Source organism: Toxoplasma gondii, chromosome VIIa (genome assembly GCF_000006565.2).
Source record: "Toxoplasma gondii ME49 chromosome VIIa, whole genome shotgun sequence".
Lineage (NCBI taxonomy): Eukaryota > Apicomplexa > Conoidasida > Eucoccidiorida > Sarcocystidae > Toxoplasma > Toxoplasma gondii.
The window spans coordinates 577629-587777 of record NC_031474.1 but is presented as its reverse complement, the minus strand read 5'-3'; the positions used below and the strand labels follow the sequence as shown (position 1 = coordinate 587777).

Below are 10149 nucleotides of genomic sequence, written 5' to 3'. Positions count from 1 at the left end.
GTCGCTGGTCTCCAACAAAAAAGATGACATCTGGGGAGAAAAGGAGATGATTGTTGAGAAAAGGCGAAACTCCGTGTGGAGAGAGAGTTCATTCCACTTCACAGCCATTCCTCATTTTTTCCACTGGGCGCATGCAACCGGAGCTTCGAACGCGCAAGCCAGGTGCATGCATGCAGAGGAAAATCGGGTATTTCACGTCGAGGACGCATCTGTCGCGAAAGACTCGCCTCTTCAGCAGTCTCTCCTGCAACAGTTTACTCTCCTCTCTCTCTCTGCCAGTCTCAGACGGTTTCTCTTCCCCCGTTTCGTCGCTTTTGACCTCTCAAGACCTGCAGGCCCGGCGCTGACGACGCACCGGGTGCCTAGCCGCGAGACCGGCGCATGCAACCGGCAAATTCGCCGACTCTCGCACGAGACAGTCTCTTCCCCGTCCCTCTCCCCCGCCGCTGCGACTGTTTTCTTGAGGAGACAGGAGCATCGCGAGGAAGGCTTGGCAGACATCCCGCGGAAGGAGAGGATCGTAGACCGACAGCGGCCGTCCACGACAGAAGAGAGAGCGCCAAGAGAGCATGAGGCAGCGAAGCGACAAAAGACACAGAGACGGCGAAAGGGAGAGGAGCGATGAAGCGAAGAGAAAGAGAACCTCGACGTAACAAGGAGGAAGAAAGAAGTGATGTGACAGAGATGGAGGAAAGTGACTCACAGACCAGCAGGGACATGGGACACTGATCTTTCGTGTAGAGGTTCCACGCTTCTCTTCTCATCTCCATTCTCCTTTCTGTCCATCTACGTTGTACAATTTTCTCATGGGCTCTCCTCCGCTGTGTTTCTCTTCCTCTCTGCCGCCTAAATCGTCCACTCTCGTATGTCCTTCGCTTCTTTCCATTTTCACCCCTCACCGCCACCATGGCCTACTACCGCGAGCATATTTACCTTTTCGTCTTTGGGATTTGTCGCCTTCTTCAACGTCGCAATGTCTTGGCGCAGTTGCTCACTCCTCGCATCTCTCCCCATGCGAATCGCAGCCTTCCTCCCAACTCCCCTCCTCCACCCCCTTCCTCTTCTTCTTCCTCGTCTTCTCCCTCTCCTTCTCCCTCGTCTTCTCCTTCTTCCTCTTCTTCTTCTTCCTCGTCTTCTTCAGGACCATGTAGTGGCGGTCGCAGTCGATCGACTTGCACCTACGCGAAGCCTGCTAGCTGTCAAGGAGCGTCTCTCTCCTCTCCCGCTGGAGAGGTCGCTCCTGCCCTCTGCGCTGGTCCTGCGTCTTTCGGCGCTCACCCTCTGGTGCCCTATGAACTCAACTGGGTCGCCGCTGTGCGGCTTTCGCTGCTCGCGCGCGGCCTCATCCGCGAAGCACGGCGGGAGAGAAGAAGAGAGAAGAAGCGGAGACAGTGGCCGTCGCTTTCTTCTCCCTCAGCCTCGTCGCGACTTCGCCTGGACCTCGCCGACGTCGTCGATCAGGCTCTGCAGGCCCTCCGAGTGATTCGCGCATGCCAGCTCGTCCGACCCTCCTGGCTCTGCCGCATGTTGGCGGAGAAGCCGCTGCAGAAGCGACTGGAAGCTTTCATGTCGGAGGCTGCTGCGTCCTTGTCTCCTTCTTTCTCTTCTCAGTCCTTCGCGCGCGAGTCTGCGTCTCTCGCAGGAGCGTCTTTCTTGTGGGGTCCAGGTGCCGCTTCATCTGCATCGGGCGGGCCTCTGGCGCGAGGAGACGCAGCAGAGGCTGCTGCGTCCTTGTGGGACAGTCGGAGGAGACAGAGAGCCGAGGAGAGTGGCGGCGAGGACGCAGAGCGAGACGCGGCGAACTCGCAGGGGAGACGAGGCGAAGCAGGAGAAAAAAACAGGCAGCATGCAGCGCAGCTCCCGACACAGAGCTACGCAGAGACGCTCCGGCCTCTCGGCGAAGCCCCGGCGGAGAAGACGATTTTGTTGAAAGCCGACAACTTTCGAAGAGACGTCGCCAGGCGTCTGTACAGAAAAGAGTAAGCCAACGGACCGCGCCGCCAGGACGTTCGCGAGTTTCCATGAACGAGAGAAGACACACCCGCACATAGATGTAGAGATACTCGTAAAACAGACGCGGGAGTCAAGCGCTTCACAACCACATGCACACATTCCCTTTTTACAGATGCGGTCTTTTGATCCTTCCCCTTATTCTCCTATACGCGTTTTGGGTTCTCCGTTCAGAGCATGGAACACACATATGCAAACATATATATATATATACATATATACATACATATATATACGTATATATATATATATATACATATGTATATATGTATGTATATATTTTTGTGTGTTTATTTGTGTATATCTTTGTGTATATGTATATAGATATATGTGTATGTGTATACATGGCGTTTCTTTGTTGCAGATTCATCTGCGGCCTGTTCGAGGAAGCATTGTGTGTGTGTGTGTAAGTCTTCGTGCTTGCTAACGCTTCAACCGTCATCTGAGCGCCGATCAAACCGTCAGCTTTCTTTTCTGTGCATGCGCATGCAGCGAAATGCAGGTGTCTCTCTCGGCGCTGGCTCCGACTTCGCGCGCGGCTCTTGAGGCGATTTACATGACGAAGCAGAACGCCGTGATTCTTCGTCCAGGGAATTTCGAGAAGGTTGTGCAGCTGCTGCCCTCTTGGGGATTGCGGCAGGCATGGTCGGCGTTCTGTTTTCCTGCTTCTGGGCCTCTGCCCGCAGACAAGGCGCCTCCAGAGTCTTCTTCTGTCGCCGCATGCAAATCCCTTTCGCCCTCTCAGCTGCAGAAACGAGCAGCCACACGCGAGCAGCTCGCGCGAGATCTCATCGACATTCTTCAGCTTCAACAGGCCTGCGCCCACCGCGCTGGCTTCCCCAGCTGGGGGCATATGCAGTTAGAAACGTTTCTTGCCTGCTGTAAAACACCTGCATGGACAGTGGGGACGACGCCGGAGACAGTGGGGACGACGCCGGAGACAGTGGGGACAGGGAAGGGGACTGGAGATGCTGATGAGACGAGGAAGGAGGCGTTTCCTCCCGCTGCCGAAGGAGAAGCAAGCAGAGCCTCGACGAGCCGGGTCGCAGACGCGGGGGAGAGAGGAGAGGCTGAAGAGAGCTGGAGATCCCGCGTAACTGCCGGAATGCCGCGGGAGGAGGGGAAGGCATCGGCGGAGAGAATTCTCCGGCTCTTTACTCTGGTTCAGAGGGAAATGAAGAAGGGTGCGCGAGGCGTCGACGAGCTTGGGCAGGCAGTCGAAAGAGCAGTTGAACGCGACAGGCGAGAACGCGAGCGAGAGGCGAACAGACGCAGAGAGGCCCTCGCCACGCTCGTCGCTGCAGGGCCGAAGAGGGGCGAGAAGAAGAGCGAGAAGAAGGGCGAGAAGAAAAAGGGGAAGAAGGAAAAAATCGATATTTCCGAGTGGCTCTTCGCCGCAGAGAAGGTAGGCCCGATGCATAGATCTGTCTCGACCCAGGAGGTCTGCTTCCAAGCGTAACGCGCCTCTATGGTCGACTCTTTCCCGGGGGCCGGGGGAAACGGTCGGTCAGTGCGAATCCGTTTTGTCTCCGGGAGTGTCTCCGCATTCGATCAAGTGCCTTTCCGCGCAATTCGCCTTATTATTCTCTTGTGAACCGCCCTGGTCACTTGCCAGCTGTCAAAGTGCAGCACACTTGCCATCTCCTTCGTTGCCTCAAGTCTCTTCCTTCATCCCAGCAGAACGGCGAGGCTTCTGCTTGGCCGATCCGCTCCTTTCCAGGACCCGGCAACCTGGCAGGAACTTCGTCGAGGGCAACTCGCCCAACGGCAGCCACTCTCCCGAAGTCCAGACACACACTCTGAGCAGCGAACGCCTCCCGCGAAATCGTAGATCTTGTTCGTTCTGCAAAACAAAAGCGAAACTCGCACTCCAGATTGGCGCAAGCTCTTTGCCGTAGCCTGCGTGCAACTCACCTTCCTCTGCGTTTCTTCGCGCAGGTGTTGAAGCGAGCTGGCGCAGATCTACGCTCCAGTCGATTTTTCTCTTTAAGTGCGACTCTCCCGAAACTGGTCGCAATGATGGAAGATGTCTACGGCGTCCGACTTGTTTCCCTCAGAGGAAAAGCCTGGAAAGGCTTCGGCAGGTACAGGGGGCAGCGACGAGAGTGTCTCTTCTCCTTTTTCTCTTTCAGTGTATGTTAGACCATCCCGCTTGCCGTCGCCTTGGCCGAGACAGGACTCGTGTGCCTTCTGCTGCCTGATCTGTGTTCTTGTGAAGTCCTTCCCCGGCAAAGATAACCTGCTCGCGTTCGTGGTGTGGCGTCTGCACTGGCGATTCGAACTTCAGGGGGCCAGGAGAGTGGCGACTTTCACCTCTCCACTTGTCTCTTAGCTCGCTGCGAGAGTCGAGCGGTCGACTGCATGCATGTTCGCCTCATCCTGCATGGGTCGCTGTTCAGCGCTTCGTTCGAAATTTGTTGCGGCCCTCGCTCGCACCGGGAGGCGCGGGGGGACAGGGTGGCGAAGTGGAGTCGAGCCAGTGAACAAGAGACAGAAAGAGAGACAGAAGAGAAGGCGGGAGTGTCTGAGTCGTCCGAATCGACAGACGCGGCCTGAACGAGAGAGCTGGAAACAGTGAAGAAACGGGGCACTCACACTCGGGGAAAAAGGCAAAGTCGGACGAAACGGAGACGCGAAGCTCAACCTGTCACTGGTATCTGTCGTCCTTCCCCTGTCTCTCTGATCTCTGTCTCGCTGCAGGTCCTTCGCCGGCGCGACTTACCTGAGTGATGTGTACGCTGTTTTTGACCTTGATGCATCCTCTCCGTCTGGCGCTTCGTCTCCTTCTGTGTCTCCGCTTTTAACTGAATCTTCGTCTGTGGGTGCCGCGCCCGGCCTCCTGGACGCCCTTCTGGTATCTGCCTACGGTCCGCAGTCGTCCACGCTTTCGGAGCTTTTCGCTCAGACCGCGCAGTCGCCTCTCTCTCTGCTTTCTTCCGTCGATCCTTCTTCCTTCCGTGGATTTCTCTACTTCTTCCCCTGCGAACCGCTTCGCCTCTTCCACCACTTCCGCGCCTCGGGCCGCGACGCGACGCTCTCGCCCTCTGCCTCCCTCGTCGCCCCAGGTCACGCGTTCGCCTACGGGCGCCTTGCCCCCGGTCCTGCTGGCCCAGACGGAGACAGGCCTATGACCCTGCAAGAGGTGAGAAGGACTTTCCGCCTCGGTTTCAAAGAATTCAGGACCGAGCGCGTGCGTCTCCTCGACCGGCATGAATCCTGTGATGTCCCCACTTTCGAGAACCTAGAACCGAAACACAAGCTTCGGAAAATACTCGAGTCCAACAAGTAAACCAACTCGACTTAACAGTCCACTAAGGTCGTAGCGTACAACAGTCCTAAATAACGTCATTGTCTGTACGTAATAGCCGGAGTCCTATTCAATATTATTCAATATGCCAGGTACTCTAACGCCTCTCTTCAATCAAACCCTCAGTTCCATCCGAAACCTAATATGCATCTGGAGACTTACACTCACATACAGTCATTTGTACACACACATCTATGTAGACATATGTCTGTATGGATGTATACGTATGTGCGTAGAAGTTCCGTTCCAAGATAAACGATTGAGTAAATGGCAATAGTGTCCGCGGGAAAGGCGCATGCGTCTCTGGCTGCAGGCTGGCTGCGGCTGTCTTCACGAGTCTCTTCTAGTCTTCCCTGCTTCAACGCCGGTATATGTGCTCCGTATGTGTACCTCTGCCAAAGTGTCTGTCTCTTGACGTCTGTTTCTGTGTCCATCTCTTGCCATTTTTTTCGATTCTCACTGGATGTCTCTGCACCCACAAATATACTCATCGCGTTCAGGTCGGCGTCGGTGCGTGGATTCTCGTGCGAGCCCTCTGTAGAACCTGGCCAGTGTCTCCTCCCCTCGAGTTTGTCGCTTCGTTTTGTCTCCACAGATGGACATTCTTCTGCAGGTATTGACGGCGGGTCTCCAGTCTCTCCTGTCGTGCTCGGGGACCGCGGAAGCTTCCGGAGGCAGAACGGATTTGGACGGCCGTTCCCCAACGGAAACGTCAACGTATGGGCCAGTGGCGGTGGAAGCTTCGCCCCTTGCGGTCACTCCTCGCGCATGCAGCGGTGACGTAGTGGCCATGACAGGTCAACTTGACGTCTCACGTCCTCTGGATGTTCAGCAATCGTTTTGTTTTCTCTCCGGGTGAGTTCGCCTTTCTTTCAAACCACTTGCTCCACTCTCTGCAGCCTGTCCTGCCCTGGTGTACCTTGTGCCCAGATTCTCCTCATTTCTTCAGACTTTTGTTTCTTCTCCATTTCTGCACGTCTTCGGGCTGTCTCGACTTTTTTCCACTTGGTCTCTCTTTTTTTCTCTTCTCATTCCATCTCTCCTTTCGTCTCTTCTCCTGTCGTCGGCCCTTCGTTCGGTTGCGTTTTCTGTCTCTGTCGATGTCTCTCCGTCTCATGCACCGTCTTTCACTCCTTCCCTTCTTCTGACTCTCCGTTTGTTGCTTCGTCTATTGTCTCTTCTTTAGTTTACTCTCCTCCGGTTGTCTGCTTTGTATGTTTACGCGGCATCCCGTCTGTTCGCTGCTGCGTATACGCCTCATGTTTGTTGTCTACCATTACTATCCGTGATCCGAGCTTTGACCATCTAATCATTGATTCGTGCTCATATGAACATAACAATGTTAATGCATACAGCTTCCAAGCAAACATGGATATCGGCACCATATTGAAATCCACCACTTTTAACTGTCTGACGCAGTGCAATGGGGGGCGGTGCCGTGCAGCAGTCATAAAGAACTTGGTTTTCTGTATCTTATAGCCGGAGAGTGTGGATGCGTTCGCAAGAATTGTGGTTTGTCGTACATTTCCAGACTTCTGTTGCAAGAGCCTCCTCGACTCAAGGCGCTCGCGTTCGACCCTACAGCGAAAGGCCAGGCGAAGCGAATGGGCGATGACGAGGCCCGGTAACTGGAAAAAGTCGCTCTGCATGCGCGTGAACTGCATGCAACCAAGCATACGGAGACAGTGCCGATGTATATATGCACGTGCATGTGTAGATGTGTCTGTTTTTAGAGCCTGTGCCTCTGCAACTGTTTACTCTAGTGAACATTTGGATAGTTACAACAGTAAACTCGCATTAAGACGTTCATTTTCGGACTCTCGATAGATGCACCTACATATCATATGCATATAGCTGGTATACAGTGGGATACAGAATTGTATAGCGTTGCACATGTATGCTTGTATATTGTGTCGAATCCCAGGTACTCATACGGAGTTCTTCCGTTGCCTACATCTTGAACTGTTTTTTCTTTGCCTCAGAAGCCAGAAGCCGACGATCATCGACTTCTTGAGTCTTAACGGTTTCTTCGTGCATGGCTTCCTCGACTTTCACCTCCACGTCACCTTCGAGCCTCGAGGCGCCACCCCCAAGACACTCGAAACGTTTATTCGCGACAAACTAGAAAGGTCGGTCAACGAGAGCCAGAGCCCGATGCGGTCAGAAACGCCAGATGTACCAATATTCACACATATGTATGTATATATATATATATATATATATGTATGTATATGGACGTTCCTGCATCCTCACATACTAGCTACGTGGATATGTTCTACATATATATATATATATATATATTCATAGAGAGAGAGAGATCGAATCGCGTGGATACTTCATATGTCCTTTGTGTCCCGGCTCTCGAGCCATGAAAGCTTTCGTTTCACAGCTTTGCGTCGGTGTCTTCGTCGAGTTGCGGGACATCCCTCGGTTGGGTGCTCTCTGTTTGAGGGTACCGACGTGACTGAATCTGCTCTCGTCTTCACATTTCTCAACTGACTACTTATGTGCATGCGGTTTGCAGTGTCTTGCCCTACAAGCTGCCCGAAAACTTCGACATTTTCTCGCTTCCCAGCCTACAGAACTACAACGCGTATGTTGACTCGATGGTCGAAGAGAGGATGGAACACTGGATGTCTAGGCAGAAACTTGCCGGGGGAAAAAGCAGAAAGCGAGACCAGTTTTCTTCTCACTCACCTTCTGCCTCGCTCACTGAGACAACTTTTGGCGTGCAGATTCAGAAACCAAACAAAACAAGCTCTCTCCGAGACTGACTTTTCAATGAACGAACCACCCACTGGGAGGCTAAAAATCTGTCTATCCATGTATATGAATCTATGTCTGCAAGCCTATAGACATACACGCATGCATGGTCTGCAATATATATATATATATATATATATATGTACACGTATATATACATATATGGGCAGATAGGTACATGCACACGTACAAGGGACTGAAGGTGATTTCGACAATGAACTGAGTATCTTTTTCACTTTTTCGCTCGCGTTGGTTCCTCTGTGTTTTTCTTATCGCTTGTCAGACTCGTATCAGGGACAGGAGTGTCATATCTCCTCGCCCAAATCCGCGCTGCACTTTTTCTGAAGGAGCTGCGAAGTTCGGAAAGAAAAGAAGAGAAACGTCTCTCCCTTTCTGGTGGTCGATCCATGGCTGGAAAGCCGTTGACTTCTTCGCGCAGAGGTGACGACCAGAGCAAGCGCGGCAAAAAGAAAGAAAAAGAGACCAAGACTCTCCGCGCAATCAAGAGCCTCTTCTGGTACCCGGAGAGACGCGCTGCTGAACTTGGAAAACTCCTCGATGTCGACGACGAAAAAGTGCTCAAAGAGGGAATCAAAGAAATCATCCAAGAAGTATACAGCGCCGCCGGTGGCGGGACCAAATAGTGCATGCACGAAACGGAAAAGCGAAGCCGCAGCGCATGCCGACGTCCTTGTCTCAAATCGAGGATAAATAGCGGACGTCCCCCGAGGAGGAGAGTACAAAAAAACAAAGAAGGCAAGATCGAAGTGTATGCATTTGTGCAGTCTCAGGGCGGAACCGATGTTGTACAATGAATAAATGAGAATGGAGATATGAATAGGAACGGAAACACGGCACAGGAACAGGAGGGACTTAGAGACAAATTGACAGGCAGCAATATGAAATATCTATTTATATCTATAGTTCGCCGACGAGCAGACAGTTGCGTTCATTGTTGTGTTTTGTTGTCTTAGTTTTTGAATCGGACTTTCTTTGTCTCCCGTGTTTGAAGTGAAAACACCGGTTTGTTGTCGACCAGCGTTGCAACTCTACGACCGTGGTCTCAGCAGTTTCGTTTTCTCAACCCGGCAGATAGAAAAAGGACTGAAGCAGCAGAAAAGTATATCTTAGATATAGAAATATGAATGTTTCATTTGTATGTTGACGTGGATGTGCGGGAAAAACAGTCGACTCATTAACAAGTCTTGAAAGGTAGACTCAGTAGGAGAAACTGGCGGGGCCTGAACGTCACAAGCACAGCGGCGGGCCGCCAAAAGAGAGCAGCAGACGCATGAGTGATGCCTTTGGTCTCAGAAATCGGACGCGGGAACGTGTGTGCGTCTGTGTCGTTTTTCTTTACGGGGAACTCAAGTGGGGGAGTCATTGTAGTGAAGAGAGGGCGACTCGGTTGACAAAGGGTCGTCGAGGAAAACAGAAGCAGACATGACGTGAGCTAGATCGTCCGGTGTGCAGCCATTCGTTCTTTGATCGAGATGGAAGCAGCTTTTGGAATTTTGGATGGTACAAAAGGCTAATAATACATGCTGTTGGCTTTTTCGAATGTCAAGCAACTTGTTTTCTGCTCAGCAGGTATCGCGTGTGTTTTCACTATGAAACGCGCAAGATATATCAAGATGGGTTGCCTTCACATCTGCTGCCACCTGTATCTCGAAGTCAGTCTACTGGCTGTTCCCCGTGCCTAGTTAGATCTATCCGTGAGCGCGCATTCCTACCGCCACAAAAGCGTTCTTGGTGCCCACAGGTCCGTTTGTCATGTTCTAACGCTTTCCACATACGTACAGTCGATATAGTAGAGGCCAGGCAGTAAGGCGTCTGAACAATTTCAAGTCCCTGTAATTGGCTCGCGAACGCTTAGGCATGCGCTAAGAAGTTGGAATTGTGGTGTCCCTGTGCTGTAGAGCTTTTTTTGCTGCGACCCACTGTGACTCTTTGGCGACTGTGACAATGCGACAGAGCAGAAATAATGGGGGAGAAATGGGAAGAGCGCGCGAAAGAAGCGAGCGCGGAAAACAGACCGAGGCAAGTATAAAGGAGGCGAGGAACGGAAA

At 52.4% G+C, this 10149-nt stretch overlaps 1 protein-coding gene across 1 annotated transcript; it reads left to right on the top strand.

Annotated features, from left to right (window-relative positions):
- The first annotated feature begins 286 nt into the window (after positions 1 to 286).
- On the top strand, positions 287 to 8975 carry TGME49_304640 (hypothetical protein). Its single transcript, XM_018782423.1, has 9 exons — positions 287 to 1979; positions 2503 to 3415; positions 3949 to 4094; positions 4711 to 5152; positions 5913 to 6172; positions 6849 to 6941; positions 7300 to 7446; positions 7842 to 7910; positions 8364 to 8975. The coding sequence occupies exons 1-9, from the start codon at positions 907 to 909 to the stop codon at positions 8722 to 8724; spliced, it is 3504 nt and encodes a 1167-aa protein (XP_018637229.1). The 5' UTR covers positions 287 to 906; the 3' UTR covers positions 8725 to 8975.
- Positions 8976 to 10149: the final 1174 nt, after the last annotated feature.

Coding starts and splice junctions, on each gene's coding strand:
- TGME49_304640 (XM_018782423.1), top strand. CDS start 907: ATGGCCTACTACCGCGAGCATATTTACCTTTTCGTCTTTGGGATTTGT. Junction 1,980..2,502: donor AGGCGTCTGTACAGAAAAGA/GTAAGCCAACGG, acceptor ATGCGCATGCAG/CGAAATGCAGGTGTCTCTCT. Junction 7,911..8,363: donor AGCCTACAGAACTACAACGC/GTATGTTGACTC, acceptor ATCGCTTGTCAG/ACTCGTATCAGGGACAGGAG.